Here is a 26,738-nt window from a genome sequence, read left to right on the forward strand (position 1 = left end):
ATAGGTCGGAATGTCCCGGTAAGTCCCCATTCCGCCTACCCGGACCCGAGTTTGGAGGCAGCCATGGTGCTAATAGCACCATGGCTGCCTCCAAACTCGGAATGACCCCTAGTGTCTTTACTGGGAGGAGACCGGAATAAGGGAGTTGTCAATGGTGAATTTACAGTATCTTTGACCCAGTTTAGCAAGTGTTTCTTTGGAGACAATAATTATGATCTCGGTTTTATCGCCATTGAGACATAGCCCGTTTGCCGCAATCCAGGCTTGAATGGTGCTGTAGATCAGATGGAGGGCTGCAGCGTCTTGGGCATAGGAGCCTGAGAGTGGCAGGAGTACCTGTGTATCATCGGCATAGTTGGTGTAAGCTATGCTGAGGGAGTCCAGTTTGTCGAAAAACGGCTTAGTGAACAGGTTATAGAGGGTAGGGGCTGTGTAGGAGCCCTGACAGACTTCGCAGTGGATGGTGGTAGGAGCCACGCATGCCTGGTTTGAGAAAACCTTCATGGCTCTTCCTTCTAGGAAGGATGTGATCCAGGAGAAAGCTTTGTTAGAGAATTGTGCTGCCTTAGTGATATGTGAGGTGAGAATCTTGTGGTCCACAAGATCAAAGGCAGCCGAGAGGTCCAGTAGTAGGTGGAGAGCTGACTTGCCTTTGTCCATGATTTCAGTTATTTGGTTTTTAAGGTATAGGAGGGCAGTTTCTGTGCCATTGCCTTTGCGGAACCCTGATTGTCTTCTACCGAGGATGGAGTTGGATTCAAGGAAGTGTTGAATTTGTTTGTGAGCCGCTTTGTCCAGGATTTTTAGGAGGAACGGGATTGTGGTGATTGGGCGGTAGTTATTCAGGGAGGTGGGGTCTAAAGATGTTTTTTTAGTAGAGGGCGTACCCAAGCTTCTTTGAGGCTAAAGGGGACAGTGCCTGTAGTAAATGAGGCATTAATGGATGCCGTTAGGAGAGGTGCAAGGGAAGCGGTGCATTCCTTAACAATGCTAGGAGGGCAGATGTCTCCTTTGCACATGGTTTGAGATGATGGAGGAGGTAGAGGACTTCTGATTCAGTGACGTTACGGAAGGAGAAAAGCAGGTTGGTGGAGTTGTGGAAAGGGAGGTTTGGCAAGGGAGGCTGGTCGTGGTTGGGTAAGGCTATGAATTGCGCCTGAATTATATCTTGGAGTAATTCTATGTTGCTGAGCATGGCTGCTTGTATACTCGAGCACCGTGCTTCTTTTTTAATGATCTCATTAGTGCTGGTGGAGGGGGTGATAAGTTCTCTGAAAATGGTGAACATGAAAAAGATTGCTCCAGATCTCCTGGCGGATATCACAGTTGCCATCAACAACTCCTGCCAGTTAGGGCTGGTCCATCAGGAATTAAAAGCTGCTAGGTGTATCCCTCTTTTGAATAGGCCTTCATTGAACCCTACTGTTCTGGCTAATTTCCATACTATCTCTCTTCTCCCCTTCCTCACAAAGCTTCTTGAGTCTTTGGTGTCACTCTTACTTCAACGTTTCTTGAACCTTCTCATCTCCTGACCCTGCTCCATCCGGCTTTAGACCTGGCAGAGGCACAGAGAGTGTTCTGGTCTCTGTCCAGGATGATATGGCCAGGCTAGTGGACACAGGTGGGGTGGGTGCCCTGATTTTATTAGACCTGTCAGCTGCATTCGACACTGTCGATCACCCCATCCTGTTGTCTCACCTTGCTCAGGTGGGTATATCTGGGAAGGTACTGGCCTGGTTCACTTTGGTCCTGGCTGATCATACTCAGACTCTCTGTATGCCCCTTTTCTTTCTGCCCCATGTCAACTTGACTGTATAGTGCCGCAGGTTTCCTCCTTGTCTCCGATTCTATTTAATATTCATCCACTCCTTCGGCGTCAGGTGCTACTCTTATGCGACGACACTCATATCCTAATCGGTTTAGACCTTGATCGGGCTGAGATGTCGGTGTGCCTTCATGGGTGCCTGGTGGCCATGGGGGATTGGATGAACCACAACTGGCTTAAATTTAACAGAGGCAAGGCGGAGGTGTTGGTGGTGGGCTGTCCCCCCGATCCTTCACTTTGGGTATCTTCCTTCTGGCCTTCTTCTCTTGTTCCCCTTCCTACCCCGGCAGGGAAGGTGAAAAATCTGGGTGTAGTCCTGTCGGCCTCTTTATCCATGGACAGCCAAGTAGCAGCCGTGTGCCAAGCTGGTTACTTTCAGCTTGAAGTACTTAAGAAAGTGCTCCCCATGATATCGGCCTCTCTTCATCCACTGGTGGTGGCAGCTATGGTACTATCCTGGCTGGATTACTGTAACTCTCTTTATCTGGCACAGCCAAAGGGGCTGATTCAGCGACTGCAATGCCTACAAAATTTAGCAGCCTGTGTGACAACTGGTACTCCTTATGGAACCCACATTTCCTCAGTGTTACGGTCCCTCCACTGGTTGCCGGTGACTGAACACATCAGGTTCAAGGCCCTATGTATCATCCACCAGGCACTGCACGAACAGGGTGCGAAATTCCTCCGAGCAAAGTTTACTCGCTACCATGCCAATCGCTGGTTGCACTCCGCATCTGCGGTCCTGCTTGTTGTGCCGTCCTGCTGGTGTATGCGGATTGGAGGACATGCTTTCTCCATTTCTCCATAGCAGGTGCTATACTATGGAACGAGCTTCCGCTGCCCATAAAAAAACGACCCAAACATTTGGCCTTCAGAAAGGCTGTAAAGACATTCCTGTTCTAGGCAGGAGTGTTTTTTTCTGGCTTTTCTTGGCTCTTCTGGTTAGGTACGTATGCCTGCGCTCTAGCGCCAAGATACCTTAGGGTGACGTGTGCTATAGAAATGTTCCTAAAATAACATAACATAACATAAAACGAATTGCATTTTCTGCAGTGTTCTTCACACATGCAATCTTCATTCTGCATATGAAAGTTTACTCGATTCTTTATTTCAGCATCAGATTCTATAAGGACTATACATCCTCTTCTCTAGTCGTTCTTCCCAGTGTGTCACGCTCATCTCTTGTGACGTCACCAACTTCTCCTTCTCTCATTTTCATATTCCCTCTGGGACTTCTTCCAGGAGACACGAGATTTTCATTTCTTCAAGGAGAGGGTTTTCTTAGAGGATATTTTGTCTCGAGGACTCTCTGTGGAATAGTCACAGTCACTGGTATCAAGCATGGTAGGACTTCTGGCTTCCCGCATACAGGTAGCGGGGGTGTGGGGCGGGACTTCCTGCAGAGGAATTTGGCTGCTCCTGTACACTTACATTACTAACTGCCACTCTCCCATCCCTTAGTAGAGAGACACATTCTGCCCAATTCACAGCCCTGCCAAGCTACTTCAATGTCCTTCTGCGTTTACTTGAAACCTCAGGATACATTTCAGCAGATAATTAAGGTTCCCCAACTTTACCACCCACCTCCACCTTTTCCTCATAGATCCAACTCAACATCAATGAAATTCACCCATTCCCTCCATCCACTCTGCCAAGACCCTAATTAATGCACTGGGCTACTGCAACAGACTACCTGATTGCTTTTCACTCTGCTCCTGACAATTTGAAAGAGTGCTGCCTTTTCTCACCCACATTCTGTTCAACTTTCTAAGCTACACATTCCCAATGTGCATCATGATGATTGGATTACAGTGTACACTAGGTCCCGCTACAAATTCATTATCCTAATAAACAAATCAATCCCTGGTCTCATCATCCAACTCACCTGCCTCCTTGAGCTTGCCACAGTTCTTTACCTATGTCAGTACCTTCTGTAATTCCAAACCCAATACCATCTCCCCAACCCTGCTCTGCACCTCTTTGAGATTTGAGGATGTGTCGCTGTTGCCATTCCAGTTGTAGCATGTCTGAAGCCTCTCTGAGTACCCCATAACTAGTCTTCATATACTACTGAGTGTTTGTTCAACTTTACTATCTGTCAAGATGGATTTCTAGAATCTGGCCTCGTGGGCAGATTTTAGGAGGTCACCCTTATTATGGTGAACAGGGAGCTCTGAGAGGTTAGCCAAAACCCAACCAAGGTACATGGATGAGCATTGAAGTCTTAGGGCTCACTACACGGTAGGCGGTGGACCAAGGAGCTATTAGCACCTTGGTCGATGCCGGTAAAATACCAGTACTGCCTTGGAGGAAAGGGGAATTACCGCCCTATTCCAAGGTTGGCGGGGCGGTAATTCCCCCTTCCCCCATTGCCCTTCCCCATTCCCATTTTTGCCCCATGGGGCTCTATGGGAATGGGGAAGGTGCTAATTAAGGTGCCGCAAATTGCGGTACCGTAATTAGCACCCTGATCCCTTTGCGGGCTGGTTTTTAACGCCTGCTAAACAGCAGGCGTTAAAGTACCAACCCGCAAAGGGACCTTCGTAGTAAGGCGGTAAGGGTTTACTGGTACCGGTGCCCTTACCGGTACCGGTAAACCCTTACTGCCGTCCGTGTAATGATGCCCTTAGTCTCAGGAAAGTGTGAGTGGGGTCAGGGGTCCGCAATGAGTCCACACAGAATTACATGTAATAATTCAATTTAGACAGTGACTTTTAAAATGCAGTTATTTATTTTAGGCCTTCAGAAAACACTGAAAAATGAATCTAACAGGTAGTACTATGACACAATACTGTATAATACAAATATATCCAATCACCATTAGTTTAATAGACATCAGATTACTTAACCAAGCGATGCAGGTAAGTTAGATGCAGCAAACAAAGGGAACCAATCACAAGAACAATATCCTAACTTGAGAAGTCCAGCCCCTAAAATGAAGGGGTCCTTTGTGCCCAAATGTCACAGGGTCACTCACAATGTTTCTCAGCAGTGAGTATTCTCTTTAGAAAGGATGCAGTGGGCTTGTGGTGGTGATTACGTACAAAATAATTAAAGGTTATACAACAATTTACCTAAGGAAAGGTAAGTGTTCTCCTTTCTTTAAGACCCAAGGTTAACCCAAGGACAGGATACCTGACCCAGGTTCGACGACAAAAGGAGAGTGGAATGGAGAGAGGAGATGATTGGACATGTCCACAATGTTATCCTATGGAGGGCCGGAGGGACAGGCACACTGTTGCTTACTGTTTCTGGTGAGAGGTGTCCAGGAGTTGCAGGTTTGAGGATTCTTCCAGTTGGATGGAAATACGAGATGCAACCCCTGTCGGTGAAGAAAGGCAGAATCCAAAAAGGCCTCCGTAGGGCACCTCGCAGGATGGAGGATGGTGAGTTCCAGCGACAATCACCGTTTGCAGGCGACAGGCATCCTCCCAGTCGCGGTGACAGCAGCTGCTTCAGGACAGGCTCCCTTGAAGTTTGAAAGCTGCAATTTGGGGAGAAAGTAACTTCTGGCACAAGCTGGTGACCACAAAAGGTCCGGTCTCGAGCATGAAACGGTGATGCTTCTGGTGGGGTAGCCCACGAGAGAGTTGGCCCTCGATAAGGCATCAGGACTAGTTGATCCCACTAGTCCAAGGGCTAAAGCATCGCTCAGGGTCTTCGGAGAACATGTAGAGGAGCAGTGCTTCACTGGGCTGGACACTGGAAGGGATGCTAGGCCACGTCAGGAGTCTTCTTCGGGTTTTCAGCAGTCTGCTCTTCGAGTGATTCTTTGCTTCAACGTAGATCTGAAGAATAGCCGATGAGGTCCGCCTCTAATCCAAAATTCTAGCTGGAAGCAAATCGAAAGCTCACCAATGGTAATGATCTGCACCATTCAATCAGCCAGTAGTTGTCCAGTAAGGCACAACTACTGGTTTCACATCCACCCTAATAGTAGACTTTCTGGCACCTAGGATGTGGACTGACACTAGACAGCCATGGCCTCCTTTCTGGACCACACACACACAAAGGCTCACTAGCTCACGAAAGCAGCAGCTTTCCTGGGCAAGTACATGACTTTATAAGGATTTTCCTGACCTGAGAAGTCAGGAAGAAGCCCAAACTACAATATGGCCAAAGAACAAGCAGAAATCATGTGGCACGGCCATTGTAGGGTAGTAGCCACATTTAGTAGCCATACGCGGTAAACGTGAATGTGCAAACCAATAAATAATGCAAAAACTGTAAAAATGTAAGTGCTAACACCAGCGCATAACCCAAAATTCTCTTTGTAAAAAGCTAGTGGGTTACACAACTATCCCTATTGCACTGCCTGTTAAGATGCTGTGTGCAACATAAAAATGCAAGAATTCAAAACGGGAAACAATGTTTCTCAGCACTGACAGTCTGAAGGACTGATCAGTTTCCCCATAACATGTGAGCAAAAGGCAAGAGAAGGGAATCCTAAGGCTTTACTTCCCTTCAAAAAGTCAGAAGAGGTTTAAAAATAGATAAAAAAGAATGGGGTTCCATAGGAAACTATGGAGGGAAAGTTTCAAAAACAAAATCGTTCCTAACTCTGTCCAAAAGTCTGTCTGACAACCACAAGGTGCATTGTTTTGATCCCTAAACACTATTATTTAATGTTAAATGCAACTGCTGCAACCATTTTGCAATATCTTACTTAACCAGCTCTTACCCAAACATTGGAGGTCATTACGACCCAGGCGGTAAGTATCTGATATTACCGCCATGGCGTAATGAACGTTTACGCCGTGGATCAATTGCGGAAAGAGCATCACATTCCGACCCATCGCGCACAAGCATTACGCCATGGCGGTAATGTAAATTACGCCATGGCGGAAATGGCCCCTACCAGCATCGTACGCCGCGCAAGGTGCACTACCACCACCCATTTTAGCGGCGACCGTAGTGAGCGGACACCGTAGTTAGCAGTCACTGTAAATAAGCGGAACCGGAAGTAGCGTCATCGCGGCGGAACGGGAAACAGCACCGCGGTCATCTTGAAAAACACAATCCATTGCCATCCTCCCCAACCATACCAGATCCAACCCTGAGACCTGTCCCAACCCATCACCCACCCAATTACCTACATAAAAATGCCCAAAGTTGTGAAGAAGGCATGCGATCGGCAGCGCCAGGACCGATTTTCTCGTGAGGAACTGACCATGCTCGCTGAGACTCTTCAGAACAATGCTGCCGTAGTATTTTCTACGCAAATGACCAGGACGACAATAGCCAAAAAGAAGGCCATATGGACCCTGGGAGCGTGTCAGTGCGGTGGGGACCGTACCCCGCAACCCACAGCAATGCAGGAAGCGATGGGATGACCTGAGGCTCCGCGTCAGAAGCATCATCTCCGCTAATCGCAACCTGGGCCTGGCTACTGGGGGAGGATCTGACTCCCCAATCAAACTCCAACCATGGGAGGAAATATGTGCCAGCACAATAGGCATGGAAGGCATCGAAGGTGTAGGAGGGATGGAAAGAGGAGCGCCGACATCAGGCGATGAAGGTAGGTGCTTCAAATCAAGACATGCTGTAGTCACTGAAGTCCATTCATGTGTAGCACAATGTTGCCCTAGAGTGTAAATGCAACACATCAGCTGGACACTGCCCACAGCCACATGCGACCTCCACCCTGTATACATGTAGCATGCACACCCTAACTGCAGGCACCCACATACCTCCACCCTTATTCCACACAAAAAGGAGACAACCTGCATGCCCCTGCCTCAAATGTGCCTCATCTAGTCACCAAAATCATGTCAATCATTGCCATTCCAATGTCCGCAGACCCATCAATAATGTTCTCCCTCCTTTGCTCCACCACAGGCTCAGAATCCAACCCCGAGGATGAGGACACCCCTGCCACAAAGAAAGCCAAGAGGGCCAAGACCACCGTGCACAGACCCTCCACCTCAGCTGCAGTGAGCGAGACCCCGCAGCAGGCAAAATCCTCTGCCAGCACACAGGACGGGCCACCGACAGGCACCCCAGCAGGCAGCAGGCCAGCAGCAGCAGCACCACACGTCCCCACATTGTCCACCACCGAAGGCACCGCTTCTGCAGGCAGCAGCACCATCGGGGAAACAGCTGCCATTGCAGCATGCTCTGACTCCGATACAGAGGAGCCCGATGTTGGACGCCCCACTGACCTGCCTCATTCCCCCTGTTTGTCCCATACCAGCACCCATGAGGATCCCACACAGGAGCACCCAGAGGAAGAGGACTGGCCATCCACCCCATGCCCCGCTGAAAGTCCACAGGAGGGGAGCAGCCCCTCTGTGACACCACCTGCAATGGGCATGGCCCAGCAGAGGCAACAGTCCCTTGAGGATGTCATTGCACGTCAGCAACAGCTGTCCACGCTCCTCAATGAGCATGCTGCGGAATGTGGGGGGGCTAGGGCAGCCATAGAACAATCTACGGAGACCCTAAGGTCCGAAATTGAGTGGAGCACGGAGACCCTGAGGGCTGCAATGCAGTCCACCTCAAGGGACATTTGTGGGGAACTTGCCGCCGTGCCCCGTGTGCTCTCAGAGCTGTCCCACACCCTTCAGGACATGTATGCACGTGAGCAGCCAGGGACATCCTCCGCTGCCAGTTCTGCCCAGAGCAGCCCCGTCCGACGATCGGGACGGAACCTGCGCTCCACAGGCAGGGGTGCCCCGGGGGCCGGGAGAGGGGGCTTGCAATAGCGTGTGCCCACTGTTACAGGCATCTTTAGCCACTCACAGGGTGTGTGTTGGGTTGTTCAGGGGGGAGGGAGTGTGTTGGGGTGTTCAGGGGGGAGGGGGGAGGGGGTGTGTTGGGGTGTTCAGAGGGAGGGGGGAGGGGGAGGGGGTGTGTTGGGGTGTTCAGGGGGTAGGGGGGAGGGGGTGTGTTGGGGTGTTCAGGGGGGAGGGGGTGTGTTGGGGTGGTCAGGGGGAGGGGGGAGGGGTGTGTTGGGGTGTTCAGGGGGGAGGGGAGAGGGGATGTGTCACAACAATTTACAATTGAAATACACATTTTCCTTTTTCCCAAATCAAATGTGTGGACATTTTCATTGCGGCTGTGTGCTTTATTGGTGTACAGTCCACAGTGTGCATGACCCAGAGACACACAGTGCCCCAAGTGCCGTCTCCATGTGATACACACCAGCCGTGTGTGCTATAAGCATTGGTTGATGATATTTTGACGCATTTCACGCCCCTCCTGTGCATCGCCTCCTCCATGAGGTGCGGTCCCATCTGCACCCTCCTCATCCTCATCGTCAGGTGGTTGCAGTTCTGCGTCAGGGGGCAGGGGCACATTTCGTCTGACGCACACATTGTGTAGCATGACACATGCCATGACCATCTTTGCCACCTTCTATTGGCGGTACAGGAGTGCCCCGCCAGACCTGTTGAGGCAGCGAAACCGTGCCTTCAAGAGGCCGAATTACTGCTCAATGACCACACGGGTACGTGTATGTGCACGGTTGAAGTGCTCCTCGTGCTGGTTCTGTGGGTTTCGTACTGGTGTAAGGAGCCACCTCTTCAGGGGATAGCCTGCATCACCTGTATGTGGGCGAGAATGTATGTGTCAGTCATGACGTCTAATTCAGAACATGATGTGCCACCATGGCTTGCATCCAACTGTTACTTTGGACCACTTGGACCACATAGTGTGAATTGATTCACACTATGCGACCGTTATATGCTCATGGCTCTCATGGCCTGTTTTGCATGCCATCAACCAATGTATGCAGAGAGGTCGAGTGCCTTGTGAGTGCCCATCCACTGTGTTCGTTCATGCCGTTTGTTTTGGTTGCCTGGCACGTGTCCTGTGATGTCAATGCTCACATCATTGCAACATTGCTGTCGGCCTCATCATGACCCCAGTGAGCAATTCTGATGTTGATAGGGACATTTTGGGGGCCCTGCTGTCTGTGTAATGGTGTGTTGTGCCTCCTTCGTGCGCAGTTATGGGGGACAGGCCTTTCGGTTGATGGTGTTTGGTGACGTGCATGTAGGTGCATTTCGTTGTAGTCAATGTGGTCTGAATTGGTACAATGCACTTGCAGATGGTTGTGTCATGGTTGGAACACGACCTCATTCACATGGTAGGGCTGCATACATCATGTATTGGGTTTGCTGGTGTTGGGTGAAGTTTGGGTTGCTTTAGGGTATGATCTGGCTCCGTTGTCTCTGCTACTCACAGCCAGGTGTAGTATGCATCATCCCCCCCCTTTCAGCCCGGTGGAGTATGCATCATACCCCCCCCCTTTCAGCCAGGTGGAGTATGCATTGGTACGTCGTTCACCTACCCACTTCACATTTCCATGGTCATGACATTAGACTCACCGAGTAGCCAGGATCTTGGGCCTGCATGTCGCTCCATGTAGCGTGGTATTGTGGAGTTCCACAGGACCATTGAATCATGGGTTGCTCCGGGGAATCGGGCACAACAATGTGTGATGATTCTGTTGGAGTCACAGACCATTTGCACGTTGATTGAGTGGAATTGTTTCCGGTTGCGGTACAGTACCTCCATGGCATGTGGAACCATCAATTCCACATGGGTGCAGTCGATGGCACCAATTCAACCAGGTATGCCGGCTAGTGCATGGAAACCCACTTTGGTGTTTGCAATCTCCTGGGCAGTCCGTGGTAATGAGATGTGGTCGTCTGTGTGCTTGAGGAGGGCATAGAGCACTTGGATAAGTGTACGTGAGAATAATGGTTGTGAAATGCCATGCAAGTGCCCCACTGTGTGCTGGTAGGTGCCTGTGGCCAGGAAGTGGAGTACAGACACTACCTCCAGTAGGGGTGGGATGGCGGTTGGTGTTTCTATCATGCTGACGATGTCGTTGTGTGTCATGTCTACGATGGCGGTCATGGTGTCCCGGTCCAAAAGGTACAGGGTGTGGATCTGCTCAGCAGTGAGGTTGAATGGACTGGCTCTGATGCGTGGGATTGGGGGCTGCCTGCATGGTGGCACTGGCTGTGCTTGTGGGGCTTGCTGGCCCTGCCTTGCCCTCCTTCTCCTCCTGCGTCTGCTATGTGCTGCCTGTTGTTGTTGTTGTTGTTTTAGCACTTGCATTGCTATCAGGTCCTCCAGCCCCAACATTGCTAGTCCCATTGGTATCATTGTGGAGTGTGACTGGGTGTGGGAAGGGGTGGGGTGTGCTCTTTTTGTACTACCTGAGTCTGCATTGCCTCCACCTGTGCTGTTTCTGTGCACCTGTGGCAGCTGGATTCACTTTACATGGCCATTTACGGTTGGTTTGCGATGGCGTCATTAGCACAATGCGGTAAGGTACTTAACGGGCTGGGTGATGGCGTTAGGTGCATGTCTGCTTGGGTCGGCATTCGCGTACCTTTCCGCTATGCCGGTAATTACGGTGTGGGAGGTCGCGTGCGCGCGTCCTTGGAGCAGTTAGCGGCAGCGTTAACTACGATGCCGCTAATGGCATCGTAGTTAACGGTTACGGGTCATAATCGGACTTAGCGGAAAACGATGGCGGTAATCATTTACCGCCATCGTTTTTCACTTAGCGCCAGGGTCGTAATGAGGGCCATTGAGTCGTCTTAATAGCAGCCACTACTGAGATCCAATATATTGATTGGTGAAATGTATTAAAAGCATTTCCATTTTGAGATGCTCAGGATATATATTTGAAAAATGTAAGTAAAAATAGTACCTGTTTAATTTGCAACGTTTGCTGGCACTGATCTTGACTTTTGAGTTTTAAATGGCAGGTGCTATTACAACCTCTGCGTTATTAGAATCAGTGTTCAAGCCTCAAATCAATGCTATACATTTTTTTAATGTTTTATAATAAAATGTCACGGTGTAAATGGCTCAATAAATAACCTCATCATCATCTTGATAACCACTTTATTTGCAGCTTGCAATGTAGAAAGAGAGATATGGGAGAAAGGAGGGAAGAGTTAATAAAATACACAGAAAGAGAAGCAGTTAGAAAGAGACAAAGAGAGGGAAACAGACAAATCAAAAGAGTTAGGTAGAACATACATGGCTTCCAGAAATCAGATCTTTGCCACCAAATAACACATATACGTGGAGTCGGCCTCGTGCAAGCAATGGCAAGCACAACCCTCAGCTGACTCTGTTCTGTCTTTGGTGGATAGCCTCTAGAAGCTGTAGAAAGGCCGTAGGCTTTTCTGCCATTTTACAAAAATAACAAATTCCCTTAAAATGAGCAGAAATTGCTATTTGTATTGAGGTTTTTTTATTTGTATTTTTCTAAATGGGGCATTACATACCCTCTTTCCTCTGATTTTTTCAAATCCCCAATTTATTTCTTATTTACTTAACATGTATTCCTAGCTTTAGTTACCTTTCCTTCCTGACCATACGTACGTATAGTTGATGTGGAAATACTATGGTTGGCAGAATTTGATGGTTTCGACTTTTTTAGTTGTTCTAACACACGTCCAGGCCAGAGATGATCCACAAGCCGGGCTATTGCAGTCTTGTCTTGTTCTTCCACTGAAGGGGCCAGTTCCTCAGGCAATGTCATCCACTTCTCTCTCAGAGGTGGCCCCTGGTGAAGCCAGCAAACAACCTGGACACAGAATTGTAGTGAGGCTGCAGTTGGAGGAAATAAACGAATCCACTCAGTCTGGAAAGAAATCGTCTCTTTTGCTGGAATCCTCACAGCCCCCACAGAGACTGTTGAAACAGCTCATGTTGCAGAGTGGAGTGGAAACTGCAGAACCATGTACTGTTTGGCCACCACATCTGTCACACTAAAATATTACCCCACAGGTGGTGTAAGTTTCAAGTTGCTATCTAGAGTCTCTTGGGATAGACCGAACTATCCTGGTAATCCCCAGGATGCTACAGAAACAAAAGACAATGTTTTGAGTTGTACGCAGAATAAGACCTCTTTTGAGACATCACACAACAGACACACACTGATAGTGGGCCCATATTTTGGGTTTTAATTTTCCATTTTAGTTTTGCTGCCTACAAGCTGAAACTATGGCATGGGAGTACAGATAGGAGGTAGATCACATATAAGATGGGACACACCGCTTGTGAGTGCTGTTCGATTATTTACCGACCCACTGCCTGCCCATGGCTTTGCATTGCCTTGCTAATCACTATTGCCATTAGCTTTCAATATTTGCCTCTCCACGGCCAAAAAATCATCCGAGGATCTCTATGAGCTAGTCCTATCCAAGCAGCAACATCATTTGGCCTGCAAGTGTTAGGGGATTAGTGGTAGCTGTAAACACATTACTGGTGTAATCAAATCGTCTTAACCACGTGTGCCTTCACCCACGTGATTCTATTCCTTACACTGAAGTCCTTTTAAAATGAGCATTAACAAAGCCATCAGTGTTGGCTTGTATGTAGGGTTTTAATAAGTATTTGCCAGGCACTGCTATAATAGGCCCAGATAATCACCCCATTTTCCACCTGTTACCATACTGTGGCATGGAAGTGCAATTATGCCAGTGCCCTGAAAATGCCTACCCCATGCCTACATGAAAGCCAAAACTGTTGACTTTTACAGTGTTTGTTAAAGGAAGTCGCACACCCAACTCCTCTTTACCTGATGAGAACAAACCCTGGAAATTGTCTAAGGACTTAAACCACGGTCAGAGACACTGGCATTTCCATGTTTCTTCCCCAATCCTCACATCTTCCTTCTCCTCTACTTCCCCTAAGCAACATGAACATTTCCTATGGCATGTTTTAAATTGGCAGAATATTGTCTAATTATTATTTGCTAAGGCAAGTAAAACAACTCTATGCAAGCTCTGTTTGAAATGAAACAACATATCTGCACATTATGCAGGTGAGTCGGGAGGTATTTGACGGCCTAAAACACTTGCAAAACATCACAATTTAAGCAATGTAATAAGGAATTAATGGACATATGTGAGCATTATGCGTGTGTGAGGTACGCACTGATTGTCTACATAATGGTTGAACCCATCCCCCTCCCCCTCTGTGCAGCTCATTACTTCCACCTTCAGTTTAAACTTCTGCTCCAGTGAAAGTATAAAGAGGACTGGATTGTTAATCCCCATTCTTATCTGTTCCCGAGTCACCTTGGGACTTTAAGCAACTTCCTTTGGGCATCCAATTGCCTGGGCGTTCAGAGTAAAAGGCAGACATAGCTAAGGAGGAGTTAATATCTTTTTCTATATCATTATTTGTCTCATGTTGGTCCATGTTTGCCACTTAGTGCCACAAACATGTCAAAACACAGGAAATCAAACTCCTACAAATAGTTCCACTGAAACAACTATTTACATACACATGCATTCTCAACTGTCACTCTGCACCTGCAGACAACCACACAATTAATTACTTCCTCACCAGGCACCCCTGACATGCTCTCTCTCACAGATATCGGCTAAAAGCCCACCATACACTTATCATCTCTGAGATGTTCCCCAACACCATCTCACCTACAACAGGGACCACCCACATAAGCAGGTAGTGGCATTACCATCATTTACAAAGACTCACCCACACTCAGAAACCCCACTCCCCCAACATACACATCCTTTGGTACACTCTCAATTGCTCCCCTCCATCACACCCTATATTCATCCAACTAACTTACCACCCCAACACACAATCCCTACTTTCGTACTAAATGTTCTAACTTCACCACCAACAACTACAGCTCCCTCAACACCAACATTTGCCTTGGAGATTTTAGCCCAGGTAGTTACCATTCAGACAGCACCTCTATGACATTACTGAAAACATCACCTGTCCCACACATATATCTGTAACCACCTTGACCTTCTGATTTCATGCACAAATCACATTTATGTGTGGAATTAAATCTGGGTATCGTTGTCTGACTAATTTGTACGACCCTTCACACTCATTCTGCAACCCTCTCCACACATCTCCTCTCCCCAAGCCAGACAAATCAAGCACATTACAGACACAGCCCTAGTGCCACTCATTTCACCCTTTGATTTTCCTTTGACACACCCTTCTACAATCCTCAACAATTACAACACCATCATCAAGCATGCACTCGACAAAATAGCCCCCTTAAAACACAAAAACCTCACAACTACCATTGCAAACCATGAATCAACACCTTCCTCCTCCCTATCAATCAAGAAGCCAAATGCCTTGAAAGAGCCTGGCAGAAGAATCCATGCAGCTCCAACAAAACACCCCTCAAACACTGCAGCTCCATATAAAATGTGGAAATACGCAAGACAAAAGCTGCCCACTACCTCCAAGCACTCCCACCAATCTCTCACAGAGATTTTTCAGTATTGTCAAATCACTTGCCAAACCACCATTAACCCCACCGTGCCTCCATCCACCTAAGTATTCAACTTTCTAATAGACTATTTCAACTCACATTCCACCTCCTACTCCCAAACCCTCTAACAAATGGAACTCATTCCACTCCATCAATCAAGATACATTCCTCACTCTCACAGCCAAGCCAAAACAAGCACACGTATTGGATGACTCATGCCCATCTCAGACAAAATCAAACTGCATCACCACCCTGGCTCCACAATAGGTCAATATCAACTCCTATCTCTCTCATGCTGCTATCTCCTCAACACTCAAAACATGACAAATCTCCCCCCTCCTCGGGTAACCATCCCTCGACCCCACATTCCCTAAAAACTACTGTGCCATCACTCTCCTGCCATACCCCTGTGAAATCATGGAATGCTTCATCGCAGCCAGCGACGAACTGGAGACGCAGCCGAGCGGCAGGAACAAGAGATACTGAGCCCCTTTTGGTGTGCTACGGTTCATTCCCGTGTTATTGAGCACGCCTCTTACAACCATTACGTCCTTGGTTGGACTTGTCGGAAAGTTACTGGTACATGTAAAGCGCAGTTGCCATAAGAATAGGACGTGATAACCACTATACTGCCCACGTGCTTACGGGTGGAAGATTTTCCATCTACTTTGAAGACGCACCAATCCGCCTGTGTAAAGGATACTTAGCATACCTTGAATACATGGTTTTGGACTCCTGGCTTCCGTTTTTCTTGGTCCTGTATGTTTTTGCCCACTTGTCTTTTATTGTAGGCATCACACCCTGTTGTGTAGTGTCTTGGTTACGAAGGGCAGTTGGTCCCCTGAAGAAGTTCCTTGTACAACCCGTTCCAAGCAATTAGGAGAACGAAACATGTTGGGTGTTCTTTGCACTGGAAAATAGAGCAGTGCCTTTAACAACATATTGAGTTGTCCTTGGTCCCTTGTTGCAGAGAAGGGACACGTGTGTATATATTAGACCTGTTTTATATGTCCAGTGAGGCAATCCTTATTAGAGGAGCCCCCCGGTTCTGCCCACCAACGCTTTGTTTGCACTCGACTGCTGTTTTGAATTTTGTGTATTGCACTGTATAAGTTAGTTTTGTATAGATAGGGTGTTTTTAACATTGTTTTTTTTTGCAGTAGGGCTGTTAAAGTTTTAGAACATAGGAAATGTGATGAATACTGTCTATGTTTTATTGTGTCATTTTTCACAATTTGTTTTTAAATTGCATTGATTCAATCTGCTTTTTCTTAATAAATGTGTATGTTTATAGATGGTTTGTGAATTAATTTTGACTCAATACCTATTTGGTCCAAGGACTGAGTCGTCCAAACTTAGGAAGGGAATCTTGAGAGACACTTGGATTCTTAAGTTTTTGATTGTCCGTTGCTCCGAGTGGGGCTGAATCCCTGTGTCTTTAAACTTTTCCCCTGGTCTCTCCTTGTATCATCGCAAGCCATCTCCAACAGCACATCACCACAAACAACTGGCTCAACCGCCTCCTAATTATTCTTTCAACCCTACCACAGCACCAAGACCACTACACTTCACCGGCTGGATAACCTCCACAACATCACTGACAAAGGGCTTAAAGCCCTCCTCAAGCAGCTGCGCCTCTCTGCTGCCTTTGACAGCAGCAGCCACATCATTTTCATTAACATCCTTTTCCACAATATGCAACTGTCATGCACTGTTTTCAACGGGTTTACCTCCTTCCTCACTAACAGCACACACGTTGTATCCAAGCCCGTATCGATCTGTCCCCCCTGAGGCAAGTACAGAGTTCTGCAAGGCTCCTCTCTAACTCCCCATCTCTTGAACCCATATGTTTAATCCCTTGGACAAACCCTTAGCAACCACAAAGTCCATTTTCACTAATGCATGAACAAAGCACACATATACTTCCAAATCCCCTCCCCCTCACAACTCCACACCCTTAAATGCTCTCTCTCCAACATCACAATCTGGAGGCCACCCACTTCCTCAAACTCAACCCATCCAAAACAGAATATCTCATTATGTGCCCCACAAGACACAAACCTGAGCCCGCCCCTGGATTAAAGACCTCACTGCAGGCAACCCACACATATCCACCTCCAATCTCCACACCTGTCTGATCCGAAAGGCTGCACAATTGACTCCCACCTATCCTTCACACACCACATAGCTATGGTCACCAAAACATGCAACCTTCAACTGCACCTGCTAGGCAAGATAAGAAACATCCTTCATCCTGATGACTGCTGCACTACAAATGGTGTCAGCATTTGTAGTGCAGAAAGTGTAATTAGTAATATAGTTTTTGGGTAGGAAAGGTATACTCATACTGATGACTGCTGTCCAAGCTGGACTACGGAAATGCCATCCACTCTGGACTCTCCAACAGCACCCTCTCCCATGCAAGCCATACATAACTGCACCCACCCAAACACTCACACATCACCCAGTCCTCTCCCAGCTTAGCTGGCTCCCATATCCCAGAAAATAGCTTTCAAATGACTGCGCATCATATACAAAGCCATCCATCTCAAAACCGCATCAGACCTTCACAACTAACTGAAACTCATTACCCACACAAACACCAGGCAAACCAACCAAAATATCCTATGCTTTTCGACTCTGCAAACTTAACTGTATGTAAAAACAAAGATTCACCCTGTGGGCACCCAGATCATGGCATGCACTGCCACTCTGCATCCGTACTACACCATTCAGAATCATTTTCCAAAAAAGCCTCAAAACATACCTATTTTTCCACCTAAGTTAGTCAGACCATCTCCCCTGCAATCCTCTGTCAATCCCGATCTTCCTATCCTGTCCTAAATATATTGTAACTTCTTTTCTATCTCCTCACTTGTGAACTTTGTAAGGTGCTCTGAAACCCTCTGGGTAGAAACAGCGCTGGCAAAAATTCAAATAAAATAAACAATAATGCACATGTAAAATCCAAGCACATCGGCATAACAGAGCATTTAAATGTGTATCAAGTCAAGTCTTGGGAAAATACAATGCAATTGAGGTGAATAGCCTTGGCTAAGTGGCTATTCGTAAATATTTTGCAGAGCATTTCTCACGCTTATCTTACTTCTAACGTGTTCCAAAATGGTGTAAGCATTTGTAGTGCAGAAAGTGTAATTTGTAGTATAGTTTTTGTGTATAGGAAAGGTATACTCATAAGAAAAATATTCCATTGAAAATGTATTTCAAGTAAATAATACCAACCTCAACAACTTTCCTAACCCAGGCCATGCACACTAGATTCAACTTCCATGAAAACCATGTACTTACACGTGTAAGGCCTGTGTAAAATATGCACTTATAGGTCAGAAATGTTTGTGATTTGACAATTTGCCCACTTAGCTGAATGTATTCATTTCTTTTTCACAAGTCTAAATGCTTGATTTCGAGATACATCTTCCAAAGTGTATGTGCTCTTATCATTTTCAGTGGTCCATGTGGACATAGAGTGACATAGTACTGATGTACATAATGTCTTGGGAGAAGGACTGTTACCACGGTAGATATTTTGAATGTATAGAAGGGTTCCTAAATGAAAGTAGGCTTTGCATATTGCATTGATAGGTCTGTTTAGAAGGAACTCAGGAAACCTCAATAAACATGTGATGTGCTTATTCCTACACAGGATTGGGAGCTTCATGTTAAGGGCAAAATGCACATCCAGAACTGTATGGTCTACTCGGAAAAGTGAGTAAATGCCCAGATCTTTTGAAAAAAATCAGTTTCTACGTATACCAATTTTTGACACTCTTTTGCTAAGTTTATCCTTCCTCTAATTTCAGCACTGGGATTAGGTGTATCGGCAACTCATCCGAGGGCATGTTGTGCTCGTCTCCGAACAACACTGCAGTGTTTATTCCCTCAAGTAATCAAGGTGAATTTTATTCTTTGCACCAGTAACTTCAGCAAGATGTTTTTTGTTTGGAATGTTCTCCTTTAAAAATGGATGCCACCTTGTACATGACTAAGGGTGCCATTCAATCAATACGACGATGCCTCGAGTGATAGCTGCCTAGTTCACCTAGTGCATTAACAGCATGACTAGAACGCAGGGTGAACTCGGGTGTAGACACGGACACAACAGCTACATCTCAAACTAGTTGTTTCACAGCTGCTATGAATACTTATGGAAAGGGTCCTGTCCTGTGCTTCCTCAATTCTCAGCATCTTCAGTGCGGTCTGCCCTCTGTAGCCTCTGCCTGACCTCTCAATTTTAGTAACCGTAGGTCCGTTTGTTAGTAGAGGCAGTTTTGATTAGACCTGTAGGAGCAGTAGCCCGTCCTGCCTTAGTAAGGAGGTGGCTTTTAAAGGATGTGGCACACAAAACACCAGCCAACACAACTGGAACTTGGATTTGCTGATAGTCAGGTACCTCCAAAAGGAACATAAGTATGTAGTGCAAAAGGTACAAAGATACATAGCACAAAGAAATACCTGACATGTCCCTACCGACTCTTTAGAATCACTATGTCCATGTATCACCAGATTTCTCCATAATTAAATGCCCCAGGGCGGTGAAGTTAGTTACCAAAAGGGCAAAATATTATATAATTTTATCATATAGAGTATATCATCTCTAGCAACAGCTCAGTTCTGCAAAGGATTTTGGTTCACTTCATCAGAAGACAGTAAGCTTAATACACTTATCATTCAGTTCAGTTATGAATGGCATGAGCAGATTCTGTTGTGGCAGGTAGGCTTTTACTGTGCAACGATGTTAAATGGTGCAGGAAGTCGTTCAGAACACAGAGAGGCTTCCTACAAGCACCTTGCACATAGGATTTGTCGTATAACATGAGTGCTACTTGCACTGAAATGGCTTGTTAAACGAGCCCATTTTGACTATGATCATGTAAATATCACTTCTCATATTCGGGCAAGTGCTTAGATTAGTTAAATATTCTCCAATTTGATTGTTATAAGTTGTGTATTGAACTCAGAGGCAATTGGCCAGAGGTGTTGCAAATGGGCTGGAGTCTTCAACATGTCATTTCCATTGTGTCGCCATTAGGCGTGAAATGGCACACTGCCCACTCTTTTACGTTAACATATGCACAATGATTTCTTTTGCATCACAATGTGGCTGGAACGGGAGATAACGGCCCAGCACCCCAAGTTATCGGGCCGTGCAAAGCGATTAGAATGGGGCATTAAGGCTATTAGCACCCTGGGTTGCCAAAGCTGTAACCCGGGGTACAAAAAAAAAGGGATTTTCCTGTGTACAAAGGAAAATCCTTTTCCAAGATGGCCGCCATGGAAAGGGAAGGCAGGGCTCCTCTTGCCTTTCCATGGCGGCCTGCAGGAGGCAAGCGGAAGGAGCTAATAAATGTTCCTGCCCCAAGCATACACGCGGCAGTCTGTTCAGCATGCAACCAGTGTATTGTATCCTTGAACTAGCAAATCAGCAGGAGAGACAATCTGCTAGTGGGCTCATCACTCCCATGTCATTGGTGATGATGGGAGTGTTCGCCGCCACCTCACTTGCATTGTTCAGGCAGTGCCTTATGAATTAGGGCAGAGGTGCGCCCGCATTTTGCTCTGCTCCTAACGGATGTATGAGGAAAACCTCAGTGTGGAAATCAAAGCAGGAAAAATATTTCCACAGTGCTCAGTGCCGCACTTTGTAGAGACATACAGCAAAGTAGTGTTTTTTTCCATGGTGGGCACTGCGGATTGAGGCTCCCGCATAAGTGGTCATGTGACCAGCACTGTCCTCTATTTACCTTATTACATTTATAATGCGCACAATGAACCCGTAGGTGTAACGGCGCAAACAACATACAACAAACAATAAGACATAAACAAGTTTGTAACATGGGAGAGGACTTGCCCATCGGTGGTGGTAATAATATCAAATTTCCAACATAACAATTGTAAGCATTCATTAAAATAGTCAAATCACCATAAGAAGGAATGTGCATTATCATTGCACCGTCCGTTGCCTTCCTATCAGAAGGTCACCACTCCAGTTAGGTGTTTCAGTGAGGAGCAGTCATGTGCGTCTGGGGCAAGGGCTGTGTTGCTTGAGGAAGTATCTTCAGTAGGAGAGTCATTATGAGTGAAGGGGAGGACTGCCTGCCTGATTTCTCCACATCTCTAAATCATAGAAGGCCAACAAGCACACAGTGATCCTGCCAGCAGTTCTCCTCGATGGAGGAATGTGAGGTCAGTCGGGTGTCATTGTGAGGAAGGTTGTATACTAATTGACCTTTTCACAATTGACCTCAGGAGAATTGACCTCAGGAGAATTGACCTAATTTAGAAGGTCAATTAGGACATATATGCGGGGGAAAACCCCCGTGACACCCCACCCAATACAAAGCCCCCTGCAATCCCCCATCCAATCCCCTTATATTATATATAATCCAAAACCAACCCAATACATATATAAAAATATAAAATAACTAAAATAATATAAAGGTCAATTGTGCAGAAGGTCAATTAGGACCACTATAAATAGGTAAATTGTGCAAAAGGTCAATTGTAAAAGGTCAATTTGGGTAATACCGTGAGGAATTCGACCAGCCGCAAGGTGGGTGTGCGCTCGGCCTTGACTTTTTTTTAATTGTAAATGAAATTGAATGATGGTAGATCAACCTCTGGAAAATGTGTCGGCTAATCCGCACACATTTTTCTATGCTCACTGCACAACATACACATAGCCCTGTGTACTCTGGGAGGACACAGCGTACAGGCGCAGTCCCCCCTGTCTTTTTATGCTGGGATATGACAGGAGGGGCAAACAATGCATCTCCAGAAAGGGGGGGAAAACATTCCCCCGCCATGGCCAGCTTAATTAACCAACAAAGGCTCCATGGATCTGCTGTGTCCTTTTGTTTGACCCTGCAACTGGTAGCAGTGATTAACATAATTAACATATTGAGTGTGTAGAGTGTCCAGTGTGCCGCTCTTACTATTGTAATATTTTGGATTTGGCTACTCCAGAGCCTTGAGCTTCATACTGCAGCGAGGATTGGGGAAGAAGCAGTCTTTCTTTCTGGCAGCAACGGACCCTGGGGCAAGCAGTCTTTCCTTTCAGCCTCACCTGAATGCCCTGCCTCCGCTCACGCTCGTTGACACACAAAACCTGGGAGCAAAGCGAAGCATGGCGGAGTGTGTAGAGTGTTCGGTGTCAGGTGTCAGACGGAGAGCGGATAGAGGGACGCCTCCAGTCAGCAAGCGAAGGTAAGCAGAGGAGTGAGAGCAGCGTCCCATCAAAAACGAACACGCCGGTGACTGAGATGCTATCCCCATCCCACCGATTCCCTTTATTGAATGGTAGGACAGAGGAGGCCCAAAGGGACTGCCATGATGCCTTCTTTGACCCTCTCCCCGAAAGGGGTGTTGGGGACCTATTGCTCTACTCCATCATGGGCGGCAGAAGCGGCCTCCCCGCTATTTAATCTGGATCGCCAAATGAGCAAAGAGCCTTTGACCGTCTGCCCACTTAAGATGAAAGTAAATATTGGCGCCAGCACAGCCCTTTATATTGACAATTTGGCCACAAGCAATAAAGAGACTTTAAATGCTAACGTGAGACCTATAGCACTGGTTAAATTTCCAAAGGTGCCTGTCTGTGCCTCAGTTAAAATTTCACCAAAAATACCAACCTTGAGTGCGAGCGAAAAAGTAAGCTCGAAATCAGTAGTAATCAAGGATGTGGAAGACAGGGCCAATGGAGAGGCTGAGAAGTCACAAGAAAAACTGAGTAAAGATAAACCAAGTCTATGAATGGTTGAGGCGGTAGAAAGCCTCATAAAGGGACTTGGTAAAGATAACGTACCATTACAACCGGTGAAGACCCATGAGACCCTAACTGAGATGCCAAACATGGTAACAAATTCAGCAGTGGGCATGCCCTTGAAAAGAAAAAACTCTCGAGAAATTACTGACGAAAGAGGGGACAAGAACGCTCCGGTCATCAACCAGGGTGCAACTGATTTTGTTGAGGGCGGGTCAAGCCCTCCAACTAGTTTCATGGTAAAACGAAGTAAACAGAGCAGATACACTAGGGATATGGAAGAACACAACAGAATGTGGCTACCGTACAAGTGGGATCCGCCGGCCAAGCAGCCTGTCCGGACCCACTCGCAGCAGTTTCAGACTAAGAGTACATGGAAACCTCAGACAATGTCAATGACAGACGTGGTGCCCGCATACAAGTTTGCCTTCGTGAAAAAGGGATCCCTGCATGCGGTAGGGAGAGAACCTGAAAACAGATCACAGAATCAACAGCAAGTGGCAGTCAGCTGGCACTCAGAAATCACTGATGAAGTCCTGCTAGAAACATCAAGGGTAATTGAAAGATCAAACGTGGGCAAAACCCAAGGGCCCCCACCGAGTCGTGTTCTGGCCTTGGCATGTACAAGCCAGGAGGTGCCTGTACCATCACGGGACCAATCAATACAAACAACTGACCTAAGGAACGGCAACCCTGAGAGCAATAGAACAACAAGAGACGCCATGGAGATGTCAACTATGACCATCGAGTGTGGGAATAATGATAGTTAGAAAACATCTACATCACAGGTGTTAGAGGGCAACAAGGAGGACCACTTTTTCCTGGTAGCGACAATGACGGCAACTCTCGCGCCATTCATGAAGCTGTACGAAGGCATGGCGGAGACCCTTAAAGATCATTCAACCCTGCTAGCGATGGTACATGCAAAGACCATCTTCGTGGAAGGATTCATAACATCTTTACAGAACAACATGGACAACAGCACAGCATGAGTTTCCCAACTTTTATATGACATAATTGAGCCAATAATGAAAGACAAAAGAGACCGCAGAAAGGCCCCCCTGGCAGAGGACCAATGCGTGGGTTTAAGCTGCACTCTGGAAACCTCCCAGCTAATGGGCCCTATAAAAGGCATGAACCCCACATAAAATCAAATAACTGGAATTGGTTTTGATTTAGATAAATTCAACCACCGGAATGTAGGCAACGGGACCGTTGACTGACCCTACTTGCACACAGAATTTTAGTCAAGTTCAACAGTCAGTCCCAGATATAGCAAACAGGAAATCACAGAACCAACCTAGATCTACGTTACTCGGAGCCAGGCGGCCGGCACATGATGTAAATTACCCCTCCAATACAAATACTATCCGCTTGGTGCCAAATTTGGGATTGACGGGCAAGCCGCCCCGCACAAGTAGAGAATACAACAAAGCGAGCCACGCAGGCAAGCACTGTGAAGGCCTGCAGGACAGGTCAGTGGTGGATGTAATAGACATTGAATTACAAAATGAGGTCAACGAAACTCTGACAAACACACAAGAGATAACCATTTGTGAGATTTTTATGAAAAAGGGCCTTATAAGAGGGACAAAAATAGCAGAGGCTCCGAAAAGGAGTAACAAGCAGGATGAGAAGGAGGCACAAAAAAATCAAATGGCTACAGCCTACTCTACAGCCCTGAAAAAGGGAAGAATCAAAGGCTACTGGCTAAACAAAAATCTAATAAAAGTCAGACTTTCATCAAAAATCAGAGCTTGCCCAAAGATCCTATCCAAACTAAAGAATGAATAGCGGATACAATGAATAAAACCGAAAAGGAACTTTGCAAGAAAAAACCAATGATGATAGAGACTTCCGAAGATGAAGGATCAGAACCAGCCTTAATGGACCTCTCTATTTATGCAATATCGGAAGAAGAGGAGCAGGAGCAAGAAGGCGAGCTTAGAGATAAAAGTCTAGACTATGACGACGATGAAGACGCTTCAGGTGAGGAGAGTGAATCAAATATGTCAGATGACGATGTGGTTGAGTCTCTAGTCGATAGTAGCAACCGGAAGAGTATGCAAACGCATGAGATTAAAAATCGTGGTTGCATATCAAAAACGACAGTTACAGAGAGACACGTCATAAAAGAAACTGATAGAGCGAACACCAGGATAAAGAGCAAGCGAAGCTCAAACACCACAACTAAAACTGGGGGCAATAAATCAACTTCAGAAAGGGAGGCCCATGGAAGGCAGAAACTAAATCCAAGAGAACAAACAAGGAACAGAGCAGGTTCACCAAAACGGGACAGAGTGACAGCCACTAGTCCATCTGAAATGGGCCATAATGGTCAGCATGTTGCAAAGGAAGGGAGTGAACCTATTATTTATCAACATGGACTTACCTTGGAACGGGTACTGCACTTTAATGATGGATTGATTCTCAATAGATAGAATGTAGTAAGGCTCCTACATCATATACCAGAGTTGAGACGGATTACCTCAAACGACTTAGCAATAGTCGAATTCGTAGATGAGAACTGCACAGACAAAGTAGTCTTAAACACGGGCCCAAAACTAGTAAGACAACTTTTGTTGGACGAAGCACATCACTTGAGGCCGATGGGATTCACGAAAGTGCAGAGAAACCAAAAGAAAAGGAACACACACATAAGAGCCCGTCAAGAGAAGCCAGGATACATGTGTCAAAACAATATAACACAAATACGACTGCATTAAGGGGTAACAGCACGAGCACTTCATCCGCCCTGACGGTAATAAATCAGGCAAAAGGGATGATGGCGATGATGCCAAATGGAAATGGTTATCTAACCTAATAGCGAAAAAAATGCAAAACCAATGTCAAAAGAGAGATCCAGGAGGGACAAGGATCTTGGCCAGTTGGAACACTAGTGGTTTTGGGCATTTGTTCAATACGGGAGAACTACGAAAGGAGGACTTAAAAGTGCTATGTTTGCAGGAAACGTGGCTGACCGAAAGGCCTCTACTGGAAGACTATTGGGTGCTGCTAAACCCGACTTTGACGGGATCTAAGGGCAGACCAATGTCGAGTTTATTAGTGGCCACTAAAAACAACCTGAACTGGACGCTGTTGTATACCGAAATCCCGTCTCCATGCATCCAGTTGGTGGTTTTACAACCAGAAAAACATACAACGGGTTACAACAGAGTCCTAATATGGCTAAACGTTTACTGGAACCCCACCAGTCCTATGAATAATGCATTTCCGGATGACATAGCCACAGTAATTGACGGTCAAAGAGAAAAATGGCACAATCCCTTCTTGATAATTGTGGGTGACCTGAATTGTACCTGTTTAGAAAGCGGAATTCACGCCATAGAACATGACCTAGCTACAGCTACGAAAAAGAACAGCGTGGAAAATGGTGGAGAGGAACGATGCAAGCTAGAGACTGTACTATACTGAACGGTGTAACTCAAGGGAATATCACAGGGCAATCAACGTGGAAGGGGTTGGTTCTCAAAAGATCTTGGATTACATATGTATTTCTTCCAATTTATCTGACATTACCCAAACCTTGGAAGTGGTAACAACAGAGGCCAGCGACCATAACTCCTTGAAATTAACATGCTCGAACATCAGTGATAACCCCAAAACCTCATACAGTAATGACTTAAAGATCAGTCCGGGAAGAAACAAATTAAGAATACTGCCGGAAAGAGTGCTGATGATAAATGCAACTCTAAAAGAATTGATATCCTCCCTACAACAACAAGCGGGCACCCAGCAAATCGATTATGTCCCTCTACTAAAACAATACATGTTAGACGGTGGGAACAAACCGACAATTACACACCGGCATGTACACAATAGATCGATAAAAGAAAAGAAAAAAGTACTTAAGAAATGTATTACCC

At 46.4% G+C, this 26,738-nt stretch overlaps 1 protein-coding gene across 2 annotated transcripts in view; it reads left to right on the forward strand.

Moving 5' to 3' along the window:
• The window catches only part of RBM20 (RNA binding motif protein 20), a 1,237,556-nt gene that overhangs the window by 833,332 nt on the left and 377,486 nt on the right, over positions 1-26,738 (forward strand). For both annotated transcript variants that reach the window (XM_069611772.1, XM_069611773.1), the window contains exons 3-4: positions 18,736-18,797; positions 18,893-18,984. In XM_069611772.1, the coding sequence (XP_069467873.1) occupies positions 18,736-18,797; positions 18,893-18,984 (154 nt within the window). The remainder of the gene's footprint in view (positions 1-18,735; positions 18,798-18,892; positions 18,985-26,738) is intronic.

Source organism: Ambystoma mexicanum, chromosome 8 (assembly GCF_040938575.1).
Source record: "Ambystoma mexicanum isolate Mex_15411 chromosome 8, UKY_AmexF1_1, whole genome shotgun sequence".
NCBI classification, from domain to species: Eukaryota; Metazoa; Chordata; class Amphibia; order Caudata; family Ambystomatidae; genus Ambystoma; species Ambystoma mexicanum.